At 38.8% G+C, this 23,644-nt stretch overlaps 1 protein-coding gene across 2 annotated transcripts in view; it reads right to left on the minus strand.

Annotated features, from left to right (window-relative positions):
• The window catches only part of LOC110550063 (cytochrome b5 reductase 4), a 61,497-nt gene that overhangs the window by 37,495 nt on the left and 358 nt on the right, over positions 1-23,644 (minus strand). For both annotated transcript variants that reach the window (XR_002476498.2, XM_021639660.2), the window contains exons 2-5: positions 19,021-19,174; positions 13,160-13,260; positions 10,188-10,269; positions 2,202-2,231 (exon numbers count right to left, since the gene is read on the minus strand). Coding sequence is in view for 1 of the 2 variants with exons in the window: in XM_021639660.2 (XP_021495335.1) it covers positions 2,202-2,231; positions 10,188-10,269; positions 13,160-13,260; positions 19,021-19,174 (367 nt within the window). In the remaining variant the exon portion in view is untranslated. The remainder of the gene's footprint in view (positions 1-2,201; positions 2,232-10,187; positions 10,270-13,159; positions 13,261-19,020; positions 19,175-23,644) is intronic.

A 23,644-nucleotide genomic window follows, 5' to 3' on the forward strand; every position in this document is an offset into this window, starting at 1 on the left:
GGCACCTTTTACCACAGTGCTTGAGCATTGCAGTTCTATCAGCTCACTCATACGGGATTCTTTTCCCACTTCGCTTATTCATGTGGGTCTACAGCAACACGGCCTCTTAAAGGACCACAGAAACGGGTTTTCAAGTCATTTCAGAAAGCTCTGAAACACGGAAGCACTCTGGAGAAGGTCTGCAAGCACTAAGTGTTTCCTCTCTCAAGAGAAGTGCTTTGTTGGAACATGGACTTCTGGTGAATAACTTTTGAAAATAAATTCATCAACCATGTTACCATGTCTCAAAAGAATTATTCTCTTCTAAAAATGAAAGCACCAAAAAGATTAATTAATTTATTATTATTAAATTATCTGAGAAATACCAAAAGATATTTTATTAAATGATTGTTCTTTGGTGGTCTCTTAAAAAACATGCATCGAAATTTTAAATTCTCAGTGAGGAAAAGGCATCAACAGACTCTATACATTTCCAGTCACTTTTGATTTTATATGGTATGAGTAAGATCAGAAAAGGGCTGGACTAAAGGTTGCTGCCAGCACTGGGACCTGATACAAACCACTGCTGCTTCTTCCTCAAACCACAGGAAATCACAAAGGAGACCATTTCCAGGTAACTTTTATAAATTAAGAGAGCAGCCCAGAGATATAGCTTATGAGGACAGCAATGCCAAACTTTGTTCTGATTTCAACATGTGCAAACAGAAACCATAAACAAATCTTATGTGATGTTCTAAGGGTGGGATAAGCCAGGTTAGAGCAGAATAAGTGAGGTAGTACAAAAGAGTGAGGGAGTACAAAAGCTGTGTCCTAACACCAAAGGTGAACTCACATGTCCTCTCAAAGTGCTAGCTGCCAAATAATGTCAGTTTAAGAGGTCTGTGCCCTGCGGCAAAACAAAACTCATCTATCCCACTCAAGATTTTAATGAGCTGTTGGAATAATGACACAGAAAGCAGGCAGATTACATCTGCAAATATATAGAATTACCACACAGACTTGGCTGAGTCAAATGTGAGAAATAGTGACAAAATACAAAAAGACACTCATACACACAGAGAGAGACCGACAGATACAAGCACAGAAAGAGACACACGTGCACCCCACTGCTATACAGAACTCGAATCACAACAGGCAATGGTTCCCAATGGAGAGTGCTGTTTCACATGCAGAGCTACCTTTAATTAAAATGTTAAATACAGTGCATCCGAAGTAAAGATGCTGAAAGCCACCTGTGGTGGGCAAGGGGGATGGTTGTCTCTGTAGCATCACAGAAGAGTCAACTATCAGATGAAGCCCAAGATCAGCCCTGCACTTACGGCAGTGATATATGATAATAACATCAAACATCATAAATGGCAAATTACAGACTCGTTTCTCACTTAAAAAAAAAAAAGGTAATAATACTGAAAACCTAACTGGCTAACTCTATTTCTGTAACTTTGCTTTGTAAACAGGAAAGGAAAAATCTGAATCTACAGGTGCAATGATATAATTCAGTCAGAGGAACCCCATGCAATTCATGAATCAGTATTGATCACCACACCACTTTTGGGTGTGAAGGGGGCAGTGCCAACCATGAGGATGTCCATGTTGCGCGGTCAAGGAATAGTGTAGATTAATATGCTACTGAAGCTGTGTCCTAACACCAAAGGTGAACTCACATGTCCTGTTTTAATCAATATACTCACTTATGTGTTGGGCTCAGAAATTTCATGGAAGCAATTATTTTAAAAGTAATAGTTGAAATAAGGACACCAGAAGTTCTAGTACATCCCTTAAGTATGGATAATCAACAGCCTTTGTATTTTTTAAAAATCTACCTGAACTGATTTGCCTGCTCTTTGATTACCTCCCCCTGGGGGTGGGGGGGAGCAGCCTTTACCAGGCCACAAGAGAAAGACAATGCAGCCAGTCCTGATGAGACCTGACAGACTAGCATCAGAAGGAAGGAAAGGAACACCTCCCCTATCAGTGGACTTGGGGAGGGGAATGGGAGGAGAAGGGGTAGGGAGAAGGGGTAGGGAGGGTGGGACTGGAAGGGGAGGAGGGAGGGAGCTACAGGGGAGATACAAAGTGAGTAAACTGTAATAAATAAAAATAAAAATACAAAAATATAAATACCCCAGATAATTCTATGAAGCAATATAACATATAAACATGCCAATGAGTCATTTTTATTATTAATTTATATAACTTACCGTTTAAGACTCTCTTCTCTTCATGATAGTCTGCATAATGATTTAGAAAGGAAAAAGTCAGAAAAGAATGCTATAACATTAAAGAGAGTATCAGGTCATTTTTATTGGTTAACTATGTTCTTGTTAAACTATGCTCAAGGACAGATGTGGCTATAACATGAAAGGCCTTTGGTTCAACTAAGTCAGTTTGGTCCCTGAAAACCTTCAGGCTACTTCTCCAGTGTGTGTGTGTGTGTGTGTGTATGTGTAATGCCTGCCCCAGTATCTTGGTAAATTTATTTCTTGACCCCTACTCCCAAGAGCTGGTTATCAATCCGTCAACTCTGAAAATGCTACATATAGGTTCTACTTTTAAGACACAGTTAATTTCTCCTAAAAGCACATGCACCCCAAGTTTTATCTGAGATGGCATATTCTAAATTAGTATAAAGAAAACAGAATTTATTAGGTTATAATCTATAAAATACAAAAATTAACACTCCAAAGAGATTTTATTATCTATTATTAGTCTATCTGTAACTACACTGTTATAAGCATAAAGTTGCCAAACTTTCATATGTACATATATAATACAATTATTAGAGTTACAACCCAGAAAAATCTTGACAGGTCTTTTTTTTCCAGGATAGGAGTTAACTCACAAAAGTCTAATATATCTTAATAACCACAAGTGCTACACAATCATGGTCAAAATAATACAAGTTGTTAGGAGCTTTAAAAAGTTGTAAAGGATGATAAACTAAAATAACAAATCTAAAATTTCAAGCTGTTACAAGGTCAGGTTCCCCATCCTACTAACTACTCTCACGGTCCCTCAAACTTGTCCTCCTTTCTTAGTCTACCAAATGCTGAAGTTAAGGGTGCGCCATGCTCTGGTTTCAAATTCTTTGTCTTCTAATTGCTAATAAAACAAAATCCCATCAACACCTAATTCACACAAAGTGGTCATGACTAAGAAAGCCAGATTGTCATCTTTCCCCCCTTTTAATCAAAGTAATTCTATAACTGAAGAACTCTTAGAATATGAAACAAACTACCATCTTCCTCTTCTCAAGAATGAAAGAAAGAAGCCAAGGTCTGGAATGATCCACAATTCTTCAACAAAGCCAAGACAGATTCTGTCTTCCCCAAAGCCCAGCCCTACTTTTCTCAACATGCTGTTGTTTAATACTTCCTAAAAACATACACTTCCTTAAAACACAATAAATGCTGAACTTCAAATGGCTATTGCTTATCACTGACAAAGAAATATCTAGCCACTGCTGTTTATATGGGAGCACTGATGTCTGCTGGCTGGTCCTAACTGCCCTCCATCAGTTTTACTTATTATGGCTACTGCAGCTATGATAATCTGCTTTACCTGAGGACAAACAGCACATTCACAGTACTGTAAATTAAAGCCATTTCAGTGTGTTATAGTGCTACAGTCTGATAAATCTCATTTGTCATGGAAAAAAAAATCTGTTTTTATCCAAAGCACTCACAGATTTTGAAATATTACTCTAGCTAATTTGTTTCCAGGAAAAAAAGTATTATATCAGAGGATTGTTTTGCCTAATGTGCACTGACTTCAATCTGCCAGAACTTCCTGGATTTTGCAGAATTAACTCCACTGCCATTTTTTAATATAAGAAATTCCAGTGTGAAGAAAGCTTCCTCTTAAATTATTTAAATTAACCTTCAAAATTACACCAGTCTAATTTTTAAAGAGCTGAGCCATGTAAACTCTTTTCCATGTTAAACACGTTTACATCTGCATCATTTTAGTTGGAAGAGAAACTTTTTCCCTGAGAAGAAATCCAGTATTCTCTCTTGATAACTACTTGCATCATTTGGAAGTCTTTATGAAAAGCAAACTGATATATTTTCCTAATGTTGGCTAAATGGCAATACTGTGGCTAGACAAAGTCTCTTTTCTGAAAGAGTTCAGTCTCAGTGGCTGTTCTGCCAGGCAACTGCACTGAGTTCTTCTTTAGCATAGAGGTTAAGGAGTATCTTAACTCTAGGTTATAATGGTGTGTGTATACCAAAGGGGTCCCATAAACATCACAGGACAATCTGATGGCAAGATCCTGTTGATGAATACAACACTTACTTACATCACTGAACTCAGAGAAGTTGAGCTAGTGCCCAACTAAAAGCTTCACCCTCACTGACTGACATTCATGGTGTTGCAAAGTACTCTGCATACCATAGGAGGAGAAAGGCTCTTGTCAGTACTATTAGCCACGAGCCTTGAAATCTTTAACAGCGATCTGCCTACAAAATACACTGCTGTAATACCAGCACACGTATCACAATAATAACCAACCACTTTCTTCCTTGAAAAGAATTAAGGCCCACTCCATCAGATGGAGCCCACATTTGACACTGCTAAAGTAGCCAAGAACCTGAGACTTTTTTGGTCACAAGCCTCAAAGAAAACCTACTGCTACTATCTTGCCAAAAGAGGTCTGTGTTAAGCCCCTCCCCTAAAGGCTCATGGATCTATGTACAAGAGGAGGTGGATAGATCAAAAGAGCCAAAAGTGATGGAAGACTTCAAAGAGACAATGTCTTCCAGACACAACTGAACAGACACACAGGAACTCACGGAGACTGTGGCAGAACACGAAGGACCTGCACAAGTTCAGGACAGACAGGGTGCCAGCACTGAGAGGGGAAAGTGAACACGGGATTCTACCCCTAATCAAGGAGCTATTTGTAACTGATAGACATAGTCTAAGGAAACAGTTTCCTTCAACGTAGTGTCACTAGGACTATCAATCACTGGCAGAGGTCATACATGTAGAGGCCGTGCATGCAGAAAAAGCTGCAGCAATCAAGTAAGCTTCCTGGAGACATCCCACCATTTTTGCATGGCTGGGATGGATTTGCCCTGGTGAAGCATGGACCCCAGGGATTGTTTTCAGATTGCTTCTTGCTGCTGATATGCCTCTCCATGTTTGTTATTGCTCTATTCCTTATATATCCAGCATGGTGTGACTGATTCTGGGTAGCTGACAAATTTTGCTTCAAAATGACTTTAAAATGTTCACTCACGTGCATAAATTTTTAAAGTATGTAGGCTGCCATGTGTGTGCTTGTGGATGTGTGGCCATGGCACAAAGGTAGAGAACACAGGACATCCTTTGAGTATTGGTCTTACTGTAAAAGCAGTCTACTGGGTGCAGGCTAGGCAGCCTAGCTCTTGTCCCTGCCTCCCATCTTCTTGTAGGAGCATGCTGGGGTTAGAGATGCTGCTCGACCATGTACAGCTTCTACTTGAGTTCTGGGAGTCTGAATGTAGGTTGTCAGGCTTGTGTGGCAAGCATAGTTACCTACGGAGCCATTTTTCCAGCCCCAGATGCTTAGTCTTATACTTAATTTTATTAATGAAAAAAAAATTAAGATCTATGACTGGTATCTAAGAAAACAAGCTCTAAGTAGCAGAGATGAAATTTAGACCCATATCTATCTATGAAGTTTGCTCTTTCCTTTAAAGGCCATGCTGCCTCAGTAATTGGAATCAGGAATAGAGATGGAATAGGAGGAGACTTTTAATTTTGTTTCTAAAAATCCACAATTTATTTTCCTAGGAATCGTGATGCCCTCCCTGCAACCAGGTGAGAGAAAGAACAGTGCTTACAATTTCATCCTTCATGATTAGGGTTTAACCTGAAATTATCACCTCCTCATCCCCCTGGTTCTACCCTCATGGGGAGGTATTTTGGTTTTTTGATAGTCTAATGTACATCTTTTTCAACTACAGAGTGATTTAAGTGGACAGTTGTTTTTCTTAAGACTTTCAAAGTGCTATTCATTCTATTTTTCAGCCTATTCTGTTGCTTAGGAATTCAGCTGTCGTAGGCAGCACCAGACTAGCTGCTGTGTATGAGTCACTGCTTTGTTGTTGAATCTCCCTCTGGCTACTCTTCATATCTTCTCATCACCTTTGGCTGTATTCAGTTCAACACTGCTCCACATGTTATGCTGTTATTTATCCTGTCTGGGGTTTGCTCACCTTGCTCAGCTTTAGATATCTGATTTTATTCTAAAATTTTCTAGGCCTTATCCCTTCCGCGCATTGCTACTTTCTTATTCTGTGACTTTCTTCTGAAAATCTGATTACAAGCCATAGACCTAAAAGACTCTTTGTCTCCTGCATGTCTTTCCATCTCATCTCCCAGAACCACATTTTGCATGAGTTCTGCTCTTCAAACTTGTGCTCACTGAAGTTTTTCCATTTTGTCTAACCTATTGAACTATTCATGTGCTGGCTTTTAATTTCACCAGCTTTGTTTTTTCCTAGCTATAAATCAGTTCTAGCTGGTTCATTCTCAATTCTGCATGACTGCTTTTAGTAGTCCCATTTTAGGCTTTTTATCAATCCAGTCTCATTTCCCTAAATATTTAAGACACAATTATCATGACTCTGGCCAGGCACAATGAAGTTCAACAGTACACTTGCCATTTAGTTCTGACTTATTTCCTTGGGTGTTTTAACAACTGACCTGTGCCTGTGGGAAGAGTGTTTTCAGGCTGAACTCATGTTCGTCTACTATAAATCCACACGGACATTTGCTAGATATACTGAAAAATCAGTAGTGAGAGACTAGTTCTTTGTCTGAGGTTTCTGGGATCACATAAGTCATATGCTTAAATTCCAGACTTGCTTCAAACTGGTAAGTCGCCTATCTGAATTTCCAGGTGGGTCAGACTGAAGTTGGTTAGAAAAGGCCTGGCAACACTGATACAGAACTAAATAACAGAAACCTAAATGTTTCAGGAAAAACCTCCAGCACCCATTCAAGTATGGTCCGAGGCTGGATTCCAGAAGTGAACCTGCATAGAAGCAGCTAGCTCTGCCAGTCAATGCTCTTTTAATATGAGCTCAAAATCCCCAATGGATTTCAAAAAAAAAAATGTGCAAGTGTTTCAAAATGGTAATGCTTGTCTAACAGACATGAGGCCCTGGGTTCAACCCTGTGTACTGCAACAAAACAAAACAAAGTAAAATAAAATAAAGGTAGTCTGCACAGCCAGGCATGGTGGTGAACACTTGTAATCCCAGTATTCAGTAGGTAAAGCCTAAAGGATAGTTCTAAATTTGAGGTAAGTCTGCTCTACACAGCAAGTCCTTGCTTGTCTCAAAAACAAAAACAAAAGAAGAAATAAAGACATATGTCATCTATGAAGAGGCACATTGCCCTCCCATACTCATACTCAGAACCCTAAAACCCTCCTTTCTCACCATCTGATCAACAATCTGCTTCTTCCCCCTGTCTTCCTAACAACCTCCTGCCTCTACTTAAGTGGGAGAAAAATCTGAGTTGAGGAGCTCCTGGCCTCCTTGCTTAGCTGGAAGTACAATGAAGATTTTTTTTTTTTTTTTTATTAAAACCAAGTTCCACATATTGGCTTCATGCACAACAGGAAGCACACCCTCACTGCTATGAGAACTGGGGCCAGATTCTCAGAGAAAAATTCTCTTTCCTCTCCTTTATCACCTTATAAAAAAGGCCGAGACAGACAAGATAGTCCAGTATCCCTTTACTGTTAAATACTTTTCCACTAAATACATAGTTCTACCAAATCCAGGAATAAACAAGGGCTTAGTTACAACTTCCTGCTCTTTATAGCTCCAAGCCCCTGGCTCCTACCTCTATGTGACCACAAATATTCCTGTGTGAGTCTAAAATACCAGAACCTTACACAGGGGTTTACTGAGAGAAGCTTCCAGCAATAAAGCTTTGAATTACCAGACTCACTGAACTAAGTAGTCAAAGATTCTGCGTGATTAGACCAATTCATTTTGAATTTGAGAGCCAGAGTCATGAGTGACTAAACAGAAATGGCTATATCCCTTCACAGAAAGGGTTATATGAAATATTCCTCCTACTGCAATTCCATTCAAACTCCAAGAGGGCGCCCTTCTGAAAGAGGGTCAGGAACAGCTGTCAGATAAGACAGCTCATGGATAATTAGACTGCTAAAAAAAAAGCTTAATGAAGAATGGGACTAAAATGGTGAGGAGACATGGAATATTCAAGATAAAAGGAGGACAAGGACAGAAGGCTACATAGTACTATATCACTTCTCAGCTTTATTTGTGTTTGTGAAAGCAATCAAAACTGTTAAATCCTAAACTGAGCATGGGGCCACACACCTAGCACAGCTGTAATCCCAATCTTTCAGAGCCTAAGGAAACAGGATCATGAGTTTGATTGTAGCCTGGAATAATAGAGTGAGATTCCAATGAAAAGAAGGAAGGAAGGAAGGAAGGAAGGAAGGAAGGAAGGAAGGGCCATTAGACTTAAAAAAAAAAAATTAGTCATCATGAGTTTGTAGCCCAGAATAATAGAATGAGATTCCAACCCTATAGATAGATAGATAGACAGACAGATGGACAAATAGACAGACAGACAGACAGACAGACAGACAGATAGATAGATAGATAGATAAATGTAAAACTACTAGACTAAAAAAAAATCAGCCAACATCTGTAACCAACACTGTTACTAGTCTGCTTATTTAATGACAAAATGTGAGATTACTGACAACGAGGAAGCAATTTTTTTTCCTTCTATGATATTTACTCCTACAGTTTCTACAAAATACATCACATTTTTAAAGGAAAGTCACTTGGCCCAGCCATATCCATGGAAAATGGCGAGTCATGAAGCCAGCACAGCTGCTTGACACATTCCAGCAATGCTGACACTATCATTCTATCTCTAACTTTTAGGGTTTTGTCTCTGTACATTGCATTCTTAGGGACTTTCTACATTGTGATTCATTTTATGTCTTTTTCTGAGAAAAAATATGTCTGAGTCTTTTTAGGAAAATCCTAAACATAACATTATCTAGCTTTATTTGGAAGTCTTCCTTATGCCTTGGAGATCATTAAGCACAGATAAGCACATAGTTAGATGAGGTCATTACTTTAGGAATCTTTTTGGGGTATCTGCCCCTGAGCTAACTCAAACAGTATAATTGATGCTGGGTAAACAGAAACAACTGAAAAACTTTGTCTGGCTAGGAGAATAGGTTACAGATTCAAGGTTTCTTTTTACTATAGTCTTAGAGTTCTCTGAAAATGTAGTTTAAAGATAGGAGGTCATACAAGGTACATTCCTAGAGGAATAGAACTCAGTATATAAGATAGATTTACTAAAATAAACCTTTTCCAACTTTCTAGTGAGGGTGATAAAACATAGTAAAAAGAAGTCAGTATTAGTATTTGCTATTCATAAAAGACCGGTTCAGATATTTTCTGTTTGTCTGGAGTGCCTTAAAACTACAAACACTGCTAGCCTAAAAGTACAGTGTTATATAATAAATATAAATAAATTTGCTTTGGAGGTAAGATTCTTTGGGTTCTTTAAATTGGAATTACAGGGATGATGATGATGATGATGATAATAATAATAATAATAATAATATCTGTTTTGTTTGTATTTTCTAATTGTGACTGAACTTGTAACCTTGGGTGTGTAATAAAAAGTCAAACACATACTCTGTACAACTTGGATAACCATTAGTTTGTCTTTGTTCTATGAAACCTGTATAAATAAAGGAGCACCTAGTTGCTAGTTAGTCAGAGCCACTGAAACGGCCTGATTGCTAGTCAGTCAGAGCTGCAAGAGTCCCCTGACCGTCACACCTGACTCTCTCCCTCCCCTTGTCTACCCCTTATCACCTCTGAGGGCCATCCTGTCAGCAAGGACCCTCCGACTCTCAGCCTAGAAGGGCAACAGGAAGGCCCTCAGCAGTCACTATAGAAGTGTGTTTTCCTTTTCTCTGTTTTAGTGTGTCTGTATACCTAATTTTGCATGTGTGAGTATGGGGGAAACGTATGTGTGCATGCATGTGGAGGCCCAAGGTTGAATAAACATTTAAATCAGATACAGAAGGCCAGTAACACTGGGAGAAAGACAGTGACTTACTCATTCCCATTCAAGAAGACCCAATTTCATTTTTTAAAAGCATCGTCTTTTTCACTTACCTTTCAAAACAGTAGGCTTCATAGCCATCCTGCCAACCAGGCATTCTTTCAGCATGGATTCATAATTGACCCAGCGATGAACCTAGCATGGGAGATGAATGGCCGAAAGGCAACATGATTCTACCTCCACATAGTCTTATTTTACCATGTCAGGGCTAAATCTTCATAGCCTGCTCTGGAGCAGATCAATTAGCCAGCAACAGACAGAGACTGTTCGGAGCAGTATTCTCAATGTGCTGTCCACAGACGTCTGGGTGTTTCTGACACTGTCAGGTGTCCACGAAATCCCAAAATTTCAAAAGAAAACCTTTACTCTTTTTATTTCTTTGCCATTTGCAATGCAATTAGAAGCCTCACAGATGGGGGGAGAGATTAGTGTTGAAGAATAGCCTTCACAATGTATGAAAATTACTTTCATATTCTTCCTATATGATAAAACAGAAAATTCTAACTCAGGCTGGTCTGGAACTCACTATGTAACCCAAGCTGCTCTTATCTCACAGCCATCCTCCTGCCTCAGTCTCTTGAGTGATGGGATTATAGATGTGTATCACTATGCCAACAGCATAACACTATTTAAATTAGCAAAATCCTAAAAGAATTTAAAAGTTCAATTGTAAAAAGATCAGTAAAGAAAAACACAACATTCAAAACATCAGTAAAGGAAAATCATTTTTGTTACATATTAACAGTCATAATACATTGCTCAAACATTAAAATAATTAGGTCAAATAATATTGTTAACAGGATCTAAATAATCCTGAGGAACTAAATAACACTAATTAGCAAATACATTACAAAATGGACATGCACTTATTATTAATAGAAACTGGAATTTTATTTGCAATTATTTACAGTGCAACCACTACAGTGTAAATCTCTGCCTTTGGGAGTGTGAAAATGAGGGTAATTTAAGCAAACAGATTGAAAAGACAGAAATTCAAGGAGGCAGGGGTAAAGGATTTGTCAATCACAAAACAGCAAGGGCTTAAGAATATTCAAAGTAGAATACTCTGACATACTACTCTATTAAAAGCCAGTAGTTGACTACATTCATTTCACTGTAAGCAATGACCACTTAGAGTTGAAAAGCAGGATGTTGCTTGGACAAACATCTTAAAGAAGATGAATATAACCCAAACTGGATATGAACAGAAAACTATCTGGACAGTACTAAAGTGCCAGGGCCAGAAACAGCACTGAGGACTTGAACTACAGCAGTGAAGGAAAGGGTGCATGTAAATGAATAATCTGGCCACTCACTGGGGCATGATGGGAAAAGACAAAGACTACTCAGTAGCTCAGTCTCTTTCTCTGGAAACGAACAACAGAAATAAGCCAGTGTGATCTCTGGAGACTGAGCTGAAATACCAACAGGCCATCTCGGTCCATCAGTTATACAGAATGACAAAATGCAGGGTCAGCAGTGGGATCAAAACTGGAAACAGATAAAGACAATAAAGACATGAACCAATATTTTCTTTGTATAACTCAAACACGGTGCATATGTAAAGTTCTATACTGAAAGACAGTTTCTAGAAAGAAGTTTTGAAAATGTACCAGAGGCTTCTAAAATTATTTCCATAATGAGAGACAGTCATAAATAACAAACTTGACTGGCTCATTAAAGCCAGAGTATGCAGCAATTTGTGGAGTACAGCACTGCCTTCCTCACACAAGGCCCACGTAAACTCAATGCTGAAGAATATAAACGACAAGACTTTTTTTTTTTAACTGAGAGCTCTTCTGCTAAAGTACATTCAACCAGAGAACACAGGAGGTCCAAGAGAAATCTACAGCAGACAAGTTAGGCATAAGCTGACTTGGTTTGCATTGCTAAAAATTAACAAACAGCAAAGAGCAAAGGAACATTTCTTAAAGGAGCAAAAAGATTCTTCCAAGGGAATGCAAATGCAACCAGGGAGCAAACTGGACTTTGCATCAGAACAAACAAGTCCCACCATTCAAGCAAATGCTCCTAAGTATTAAACATAAAACAAATTACATTTCTGGCAGCCTGATCAAAAAATAATTACCTAAAATCAAAAATTCTTTTAAAAAGTACTTTAAAAATCTGACAACAGAAAACTGGAGAAACAGAAATCAAATTATGTTTGATCAGAACAACCATAAAATACCCCAATCTGATTCAGGTATCTTAAATAGTAAAAACCTAGTATTATATAACATGGTTAGTTATCATTAATGTACAAGATGAAATGTGAAACAAAGGCCAATTACTAAACTTCTAATGACAATGATGTTATTAGAAAAACCATTAACAAAACTGACAGTAATTAACATAGTCTATATAACTTTTAAATAGTGGGAAAACTAAGTTTTGCAAATTTGGAGGAAAGGGTACTGATGTGAACATCTTTTGAAATGCATGTAGAACCTCTGCTATTAACTTAGGAAAAACAAGCTTCCTATGTGTTAATCAACTCTATCTAACTGCCTCAAGAGATACAGGTTCCATGCAGTAACAGACTGGATACAACTATCTCCCCAAGAGGAAAGAGCAAGAAGGCTGCATGCTAACTAAAAAAAAAAACAATTTTAATTTAATTTAAAAACTACCCAGGCACAGTGACACACACCTGGAACCCCAGCACTCAGGGAGGCAGAGGCAGGCGGATCACTGTGAGTAATTTGTAATAGCAGATCTGCCTATCCCTTTTCTGCACTGATAGTGTTTGCTGTAAGTCATTTACCATCATTACTAAAACAAATCAAGATGAGCACAAGTCTTGCTGGCTGAGGAGACAAAGTGCATACATACCACAAACTTGAAACCATCTCTAGAATTTTAATAAAATGGTTTAAGAAATCACATGAATAGCTGCTACCTGTGAACGTAGGCTACATTCCAGCCCATCCATCTCAAATGAATACAAGTTTTTTCTTCTTCCTACCAATGTTTCACTGCCAAATCCACACATACAGTGCTCTGATTACTTGAAGCAGCTTACCTCATTAAAAAGATCCGTCCCATCCGTTCCTGCTGCTCTCATAAGTTCATCCTCCCCACCGGGATGATATTCCATATATGGGCTGACATTGTAAACAAGCCCTGTATCAAAGCAAGGAAAAATAACACCCAAATGAACTTCCTAAAAATTACATGACCTAAAAAACAAAAAAAACCCCCAAAAAAACCCACTCCCAACATTTCATTTAGGAGTTCATTTTTTTTGCAAAAAATCAAGAGCTGTAAAGTCTGAAATTTTACTGCTCTAGCAAGCTAGCTAATTAACTTGTCATTTTTCTGGTCTCTTATAAATAATATGGGACTTTCTGGTTAAGACAAGTAAGTCTGATACTTAATCATTTGCATCAGCTCCTTGATCCCCCATTCCAACAGTGCTATGAGAAGATGGCCCAATGAGACCTGCCCATTCCTACACCTCCAGGAGTGGAACCTAGACCTTAAGAAACTTGGGTCCTTCCTAATTGCCAGTGAGAGTGCCTGTCTCCTCTCTGGAGGGAGACATGATCTTTATTAACCTGACCCATGAGTAAACCTGGTTTTGTTCTAGGGGGAGATACTATATTAATCAAGATTTTACAGCATTCAAACATCTGTGAAAAGACTGTCTAGAACAGTGTCTCTGCTCATGAAACATAAAGAAATACAAAAGACCTCACAGAATTGCCTCCCAACATGAAGAAACTCTATATAATTTTTTAATGTGTATACACTCATGTTCATGCACACATGTGTGCACACACAGAGAGAAATAAAACTTCATCCCATTGCTCTCTACTGCCCTGATGAGAAAGTCGGATTGCTTCTTCATGAGTCAGATCTCCAGTAAGGCTAAGCAATGATGAGCACCTAGGCCGATAAAAGAAAGCCTGCCTCATCTCTGCTGTTGCCCAAGGAATAGTGGCTTTCAGACCTTCATTTTTTGATCTTCCCCGAACATTTATTTAATCTTTCATTCATTCAACTAGGGTTTTCTCTTTTAAAAAAGAGAAACAAGGGACAAAGCAGAAAATGCTGACTTGGAGGCTTCCTCAAGAACACAGCTGTCTATATCTGCACTAGCGAGCTAACAGCAGACAAATCCAACTGTAAAAACATCTCAAAGGCTCAACAAGAACTGATTTTTTTAAATATCACAAACTGAGTCCTCATTTCAGAAGACTTCCATACATTTAGATAATCCCAAAGGATATAAAAGAGTCAACTGATATACTAATCTTGAAGAGAAGAGGCGGCTGTTACTAATTAGGAAGGAAACCAGTCGATTTCTTTGATACAGAGACTTACCTGTCTTGTCCTTTTAAAAATCATTTCCTAACAATAAAAAAGCCAAAAAAAAAAAAAAAACCAAACCCACAAAAACACAAAACAACATAACAAAACCTTAACTGTGACGTGAGAAAGCACGTCTGATCTGAGTACCCATTGCCCATTACAATAGAAATACTATTACTTGTGGACAGACTTAATCTATTGCTGTGACAAAATACCCCGAGAAAGGCAACTCAAGAGAAAAAGTCTACTTTGGCTCACAATTCCAAGTTAGAGCCCATCACTGCAGGTAAGTCAAGGCAGCAGGAACCTAAAGAAATAGTCAGCTCACATCATAGGCACAAGCAGAGAGTGATGGAGGCTCGTGCTCAGCTTGCTGTCTTCTGTAAACTCAGTTCAGGGCTCAGCCCATGAAATGGTGTTTCCCACATTCAGGTTTGGTTCTTCTCAACTCAATTAACCAGTTAAGAAACCTCCTCTCCACCACCACCACCCCCAGCCCCACACACAGGCCAACCTAATCTAGCCTCAGTGATAACTCATCACTGAGACTCCCCTCCCAGGTAGTTTTATATTGTGTCAAGTCAACAATCAAAACTATCAAGAGGCCGGAGAGATGACTTCTCAGTTAAGAGCACACATGCTGCTCTTGCAGTGGATCCAGGTTCTGAGATGGAAACCATCTCCAACACTGCCGAGGTAGCCAAAAACCTGAGACTTGAAAATCAAATACTATTGTTCTGCTAAAGGGATGTAGCAATAAAATGACTCTTGATGCTATTCTGTTACACTCATAGATCAGCATCTTGCTCAGCTATCATCAGGGAACTTTCCTTCTGCAGTAGATAGAGACCCACAACCGGACAAGGCACAGAGAGTAAGAGGTCTTAGAACACTCAGTCTCACTCTGGACTCAGGTCCCAGAAGTGCAACCAATGGGGTGGAAGCCAACACAAAATCAAAGCCTTCTAGACACATCAGGATGTGAACTCACAGAGATGCACAGGGCCTGCATAAGTCTAAGCCAAATGGCATTCCAGTGCTGAGAGGAGACGTTAACACAAACCCCCATCCAAACCCAGAGGCAATTTCCAGCTCCTACAAAGGAAAAATTCATCTTCTCCAATTGCGACTAACTGGGCAACAACTCACACTTATGAGCAAGCCCCATGCCCAGCAATAGACGACCAACAGTTATCTTATAATGCTTTGTCTGGGTGTTTTCTTTTAACTTTAGAGATCTTTTGCTTCTATATTATGGTTTAAAACTTTGTTTACATGGGAATGTGTGTGTCTCAGGGCCTGTATGTGTTTCTTAATGCTTTTCCTTTGGCTCTTTTTTTGTTTTGTCCTATTCTGTTTTTACTTTATCTTTTATTATATGATTGTTACTGTTGTTACTATCAGCATTACTATTATCATTATTTTAGATGTCTGTTTTGTAGTCTAATATGATGAAGAAAGAGTGTGGATTTGGGTGGGAAAATAGGGAGGATCTGAGACATAGGGGAGGATTAATATGTTATACAGAAAATAATATTTTCAATAAAAAGATAAACTACAATAAGGAGACATTGTTCTATAAAAGGAAGAAGCTCTCCTGATTCTGTCAAGAATCAGGAATCCTTGTAAGAAGATACTGCCTTCATAATGGGTATCATTAACTTAACAACATACAGAAACATTCTTTCACTAGCATTCCCCATTTCTCCTTCACAGACAAAAACAAAAAACCAAAAAAAAAAAAAACCAAAAAAAATTCTGTCTGAATATATTTGCTTATTTTGGACACTTCATACAAGTGCAATCATATAAAACATAGTCTTTTATGACTTCCTTCTTCTACTTAGCATGTCTCCAAGGTTCATCCACACTGTTGCAGCCCTATTTTTTGGTTTTATGGCTAGGTAACACACCATGTGGCTAATTCACATTTGGTTTACCCACTCATCACTAGACAGTTATTTAGGTTGTGTTCATATGTATGAGTCGTGTGGACATTTCACTAATCTTAGATAAATACATCTAGGAAGAAATGTCACACGGTGTTACACTTTGGATCCTGAATGTCCCTTAAAGGTCTCTGTTGAATGCTGGGCACTAGCCCTGAGTGCTGCTGGCATGTAGTATAGGTTCTTTAAGTCAGCTGGGCCTAGTGGAAGGAGCCAGCTCTCCAAGGAAGACCCAGTCCCTCCTGTCTGTCTTTCTACCTCTTAGCTATAAGGTGAGCGGTTTCCTCTGCTACATATTCTCACCATCACAGGAACTTGTCACAGGCATCAAAACTCAAAGTCAAATGATCATGGACTACACACTTTAAAAGCATTGGCCAAATGAAACCTTTTTAAAAAGTTGTTTATTTGGGTATTCAGGCAGTGACAGAAGTTATTCATACACACAGTTTTCTATGATTGGTGATTTGAATTGAGATTTCAAGACCAAAAACTCAGTACTCACGTAAGTAAAAGGAAACATACTAAAAACTGAATTTTGGTTTTAATATCCCAACAAGTTTTACATTATATTCATTCAATAAATGCATTTACTGTCTATGATGTATATACCAACTCTCATGCCATTTTCCCTCTCTCAATGGCAATTTTGAATGTCCTAGTTTCCGGAAGCTTGGTTTTTAGTCATCTCTCAAATTTTCTAGAGACAGAAAAAGCCTTTACCAACTTGCGGAATCTGCCTCAGGCCATGCTATTTCAGATGACTAGGTTCGGAACTTGAGCACACTCCAAGCAATCTCACGCCCAGATCGGTTGACAGTGTAGTGTCTTCACGTTACACCCAAGTGTCACCTATGTCTATCCGTCCATCTCCTGGATGCAGCTGCCACAGTGTCTCAGGTTGGTAGCTAGCTACACATGCGAACCACAATGCTCACCATGTAAAATTGACAGTATCACCCACCATGTTTCGGGACACACGTTCACAGACTGGAATATTTCATTTCTTCTTTATTCTCTTTTGTGAGTCACAGAATCTCATAGCGGAGCCCAGGGACTCCAGAAGAAGCTCAAGACAGACAGACACTCTGGTGATCCAAGAGGAAATTGTTTTCCAAATAAAACTAAAATATTATGTTTGTTTAAAATTCTTGTTCTTTCATTAATGTAGAGTTTTCTAGAAGCTATGTAGACACGTGCTATGAGATTGGAGATGGTAACACAAGAATATACGTGAGCTGTCATCTATTAAGCTATATATTAGAAATATTTATCAAAACAGAAAATTATATTCTTCTATATTTTTCATTAGGAAGTTATTTTCATAAACACAGGTACTACTTACAGTATATAGTAATTTTATTACCTTTATTAAATTAATTTTAAATATTCTTTATGTTTCTTAATTTTAATAAATGGTAATGTTAAGAGATATCATGCGAACAAAAGCCTTTTAATATTCTCAATAATTGTTAAAAGATTAGGAGAATTTCAAGACCCCCCAAAACGTCTCACTAACATAAATAAAAGTAAACATATTAAAAACTGACTTTTAGTTTTAATATTCAAACAAATATTAGAGTTCTAGATTACATTAATTCATAAATGTATTTAACGTCTATCAAGTACGCAGCAAGTATTATATGCCATTATAAAACAGCATTTTCACTTACTTAAAATTTTTACCGTTGTTAATTATGTTGGCCCCAAAATATATAATGGAAAAAGATGTTCCTGAGGTAAAGCATGGGAAAATTCACCACTGTCAACTCTACAGCTGGGAGTGTCTCTAAGCCTTGGAGTTGAAGGACTGTGACGACTTTGCCATCTTGTGTTCAATAAAGAAACTGCACTAGTACTTTCATTACTAGATCTACAGATGCTCATCTAGCTCTAACAATCGCTGAAAGGGAATAAAATCTACGACTCTGAATAAAAACGTTAATTCTGTCCCTTGGCTCTCCTGATTTCTGCTGTGTGCTTTGAAGCTTTGTTACCACATATCAACATGGTGTTCCTAAGGAACTGATTCTTCGTGTGTGTGTGGGAGCCAGAGGCTGACTTCGCTATCTCTTCCTTATGCTTTCAGACTGTGTCTCTCACTGAATCTAAAGTTCATCAACTTCTAGTGTCTACAGACACACGCGAACAGTGTTCTCATGAGTCTGCGCACATGCATACACACATACAAATATGTACATCAGCATACAACACACACACATAGGGTTTCCTTTAGACTCTCAGAGACCTTTTTTCTAACAGCACCCAGTCGCAATGCTCTGGCATGGGGTTATTCTCTATACTGGGTGCCCCTGAAAATTTTAACTGTATCACCTTGGTGTTAAATTTCTTGGCAAAATGTGCTTCCTTTCAAAAGGAATGCAGCATAGGTATGCTACAAAAAGATTGCCATTCTAGAAGTTGCCTGTCTTCTGCATCAACATGTAAGAGGTTATATAAGGAAGAATACTGTCTGGAGTAAGAATTAATAAACATTATTTATGATCCAGTAAGGCAATTTTGTCACCAAAGTCTGAAACTCAGCCTGACTCAGGGCCTGCATGCTTTACGGATGGAAAGCCCAGGCAAGTTTCTGAAATATTTAGTAAATACCACCTACCTCTTATGCATATCCAACAGTCATCTTTCTTGTTGTGCTTCTTAAGCTCTTCTTCAGTTACGTCAATTATCCCGCCTTTCAATCCTGTTAAGTCCTTTCCACTTTTAGTCAGTCGGATCCAATCCATAAGACTTCTGCCTGGTTTTAAAGGTACCTAAACAATGGAAAAACAGAAATTACACCTGGTTCCTAATTCGCTGCTTTCCTTCCCTGCTACTTTTATTTGCCTTTGGACTGCTTCAGTCCTATCATTCTCCCTTTAAAAGAAATCCTGGGAAGGTGAGGTGGCAAGTGTGAGGCCACCCTGGACTATACAGTAAGATCCTATCTCAATGAAAAATAAGTGAATAAAAAGATAAGACTGAAACCCAGCAATACTACAAATCCTCTCATCTAGTGTGTGTGTGGGGGGGGGGGGTGTCAAAATTGTTCTACTGTATTAGAAGTTTACTTTATCTACTGTTTAGCAGGGAAGATCCTGCCATATAGCAGCCCAGACTGGTCACAAAACTTGCAGCCATTAATCTCCCCAGCACTGAGATTGCACAGGTAAACTGTCACACCTGGCTTTTTCTTTCTTTGATTTTTTTTTAATTTAATTTTCTTTGACTTTTTTTTTTACTTTTTGTTAACTTTTATTATTATTATTATTATTATTATTATTATTATTATTATTATTACAGGGAGGAGACCCTTTTGTCTAGTTCAAAATGTCCAGGAAATTCAGATGCCTAGAATTTTAAACAAAATAGTATTTAAGACACCTGAGATAGGACTTAGAAATTCTGCCTCACAAATATTTCTCATAATAGAATTATGGCATAACAGAAAGCTGGAATGTCCAGGATCTAGCTTTGATGCTAATTATGTTATTGTTGTCAATTGGAAAAAATTTGTGACCTTAACAATCAAGAGATTTGACAGAAGATATACCAATGACAGTGGGCCTTTTCTGAATTATCAATATAAACAGATCATCAGAAATTACTGTGCAATACTGCTTTCTACAAACTCACTGATAAAGCACATTAAGCACAGGAAAACACCAGCGCTGCTGGGAAGGGTACGGGAGAGAGGAGGCCCTAAGTGAGTGTGTGCCACTGGCATGAGCACAGTGCAGCCATGTCAAGGGCTTCAGTGCCTAAGATACAAGGGACTCGGCAAAGCCTTCTTCTAGTCTTGGGTATGAATGTCCACAGTGTATGCAGGATCTATCAACCAGAGCGTCCTCCCCCATCACTGCTCCCCTACAGAGACCTCCACTAAGGTAAGTTAAACCTGCCTCAGTGATTGCCTGAGACCAAGGACAGCACCAAACACCCTATAGAAACATTTTTGTTTGCTTGTTTTCAATCTATACATTTTCTTTTTTCCTTCACAATCCATGCAAAGTTTTGTTTACTATGGGTATTAGTGACCTCCGCATGATTACTTTTTACTTACTAACAATTCTCACATTTCCATTTACAGGAAGCATTTCATGGCTTCTCTTGGCACAGAAGAATTTCCAATACTGTTACTACACCACTTGGGCCATTACTAAGTAATTTAATGGTAACTTGAAGATAAGCACTTCCATTTTCACTTATCTATCTAGTAACAAAAAAGATGGCTCTAGGTGACTGAGGGATGGGGCAGTACATGTACCTCAGACACAGGACAAAGACACCTCACACAGCTGACTGTGGGTAACAGAAAAGGTAGGACATGAAATCATGACCTTAACACAAGACCACGGTTTATAATGGTGCCCTTTGCAGGAACTACCTACTGACCCGTGCCTGCAGGATTTAGTAACAAGATACTCTGAGTCCTGCTTTCTTTCACGAAATACATTTCCAAGGTTTTAAGGTGAAAGACTGGATGGTCATAATGTGCTTCTCCCAAAGCCACATGTAATAAACTCACTCTCTAAAGTGGGGCTTATTGGGCAGTGTTTAGGTCCTGAGGGCTAATGTTAATTATAAATGAGTTTAAAGCTACAAAATCTCTTGTGGTCTTTATTGCCCTGTGATGCCCTCTACCATGTTCTAACAAACCAATAAGGCCCTGGCCATACATAAGTTTCTTTACACTCCCCTTATAATAAACAAATTTATTATAAATAAGTTATAATAAATAAACTTGTCCTTTATCCATTATCCACTCTTGGGTATTCTGTTACATTGGCACAAAGTTTATTAATACAAAGGTACACTAGTATTTTAATTAGTTAAGACAATCTAGGGGAAAAGTTCAAGACTCACGTACTGAACAGGGTCAGTTTTTACATTTGTCCAACCAGCTCATTATAAAGGACCAAGAGAACAGTCCTGCAAAAGCATGCACACTCGAGGAAGCTTGTGTAACTCACTTTCTGGACTCATATCTATTTTACCACCAAAATAAAGAGATGGGTATCTCTGGGGCACACTTCATCATCTCACTCCACACTCTTGTTCTGACCACTGGTGAAACTCTTCTGGCGACTCCATTCCAACCAAAGAACGAGGAGAAAAATCATTGGGCTCTCTCTCTCCATTCTATAATCCCTAGGGCAGTTAATCTTCTGGAAATGCAACTCAGATCGCAGGTCTCCCTTCTACAGTGGTTCCTTACACTAAAGCCTTCAAATCCCTCAACTGTTAGTCAGACCCTTTATTATCCGGTCACAGTTTGCATTACTAGCCACGGTTTAGCCTCAACTTTCTATCAAATGCTTTGGCCAAATGGAAATAGATTCCCCATTGGTATCAAGCACTGGCCCACAGCATTTTCTGAATCCGTGCTGCCTGAGAGGCTAAGTTCCTTGACACCATACTGTATTAGCTACTCTTTGCTGCTGTGATAAAAACACCATGACTAAAATCAACTTATAGAAGAGTTTATTTTGGCTTACGGTTCAAGAAGGGGAGCCTATAATGGCAAGAATGGCATGGTGGCAGGCAGCCAGAGCAGGAAGCTGACTAATCAATCCTATGTCAACTGTACATATTCACAGAAATGAATCAGAGAGAATGAACTGGAAATGGGGGTGAGGCTATAAACCCTCAAAGCCTCCCCTAAGTGGGACATACTGTTTCCAACAAAGCCAAACCTCCTAAAAGTCCCATAATGTCCCCACACAGCACCACCAACTGGGAACCACATGTTCAAAAGACTTATCCTACTGAGGACATTGCTCAAACCAAAAGTTTTTCAATAAATGCTGATTTAGGAAATATCTGGTAGAAATAAGAACAGTTATGATAATGAATCTGTCTCAATGTAAGATTCAAATTGGTGAGATCTGAATAAAAGGCTTCTGTTAAGTAATATCTATCTGCTGAGTGCTTAACAATGGTGTGCTTTGAAAAATAGCACTTAATCCTAGAAATAAGACAATAGCAACAAAAGCTGGTTATCCCTATACACGCCTAAGCAAAAAGTCAATAAGATTAAGTAGTGGATCTTGGAAAGACATCTCTTTCCTACTTCAAAGTCTATGCTTATGACAATTTAACCATCGACCTCTCCAGCTGTGTTCCATTTTTTTCAAACTTCATCTGATTGTTTTATCCAATCCGGACTCAGCTTTTCACAGGTTCAAGACTGTCTCATTTCATAACAAAGGAATTAACCCAGTCTGAGGTTCCTATTTAAATTACTCAAAAATCTTACTTCATGGAACAACAAAACTCACATCTGTTACCACATCCCTCTGGCTTCTTGTCTTTGTCTTGAAGTGCTCTCCTTTAAATGAATGCTGAGAACATAGCAGTTTTGATGGAGAAAGGCAGTAACTGACGTTCTCATTCTGCAAGAAGTAGCCTTTGATGGTGGAGCCAAGCTTTTAGTTTAAAGAGAGCAGCAGGTGAAGAGATACATGACTGATGGATGGTGAGCAGATGCACACAAAGCAATTGAAGAAGTGTCACAATCATATCACAAGCCTACGTGGCTGACACCAGACCTTTGTTAACCTTTTTTTTTTTTAACCCGGCATGGAGATAGTAAACAACCCCACTTCACAGATTAACTGTGGGGATTCAGTGGACACAGGAAAAGCACTCAAGACATACATGGCTATCAGTGAGCACACAAAACATCTCAGTGCTGTGTATGATGAAGGCTGGGGATAGACACTTCTTAAAAATAAGAGAAAACCTCAACTCATTTTCTGATCTAAGGTCTAAGTGGAGGAAAACAGAAACGTTCAGTGAAAGTCCCAAAGTCATATAAAGTAAAACTTGAGAAAGAATTCGAGTGGCCCAAGAAGGCAGAAATCTCACAAGAAAACACTTAGGTGTGGCTGCAGAAAAAGGAACCACCAAAATAACATAAGCAAACAGCATTCGCCTTGCAGTGAACACAGGGCACAGTTTTTATTTAATTTGATCAGTATCCCACCTGCTGCTAACAGTAACCATATTCAACACATACTCAGGATCACTGTATCAGATTCAAAATCAACTACGGGTGTTCATAGATAAGGCAGGGCTGGGACAACTGGCCATCGTATACATAGAGGAGTATGACCTGGAGAGGTGACGGTAAATCTGAAGGGAGATCTTGCAGACTCCTGTCTTCCCTAGCCACCAACCTTGCAGTGAAGTCTCCCTGGCCTCCACCGCTCAGCCCTATCCTTCTGACCGAAAAGAACAAA

The sequence above is a fragment of the Meriones unguiculatus genome, chromosome 6 (genome assembly GCF_030254825.1).
Source record: "Meriones unguiculatus strain TT.TT164.6M chromosome 6, Bangor_MerUng_6.1, whole genome shotgun sequence".
Classification (NCBI taxonomy): Eukaryota; Metazoa; Chordata; class Mammalia; order Rodentia; family Muridae; genus Meriones; species Meriones unguiculatus.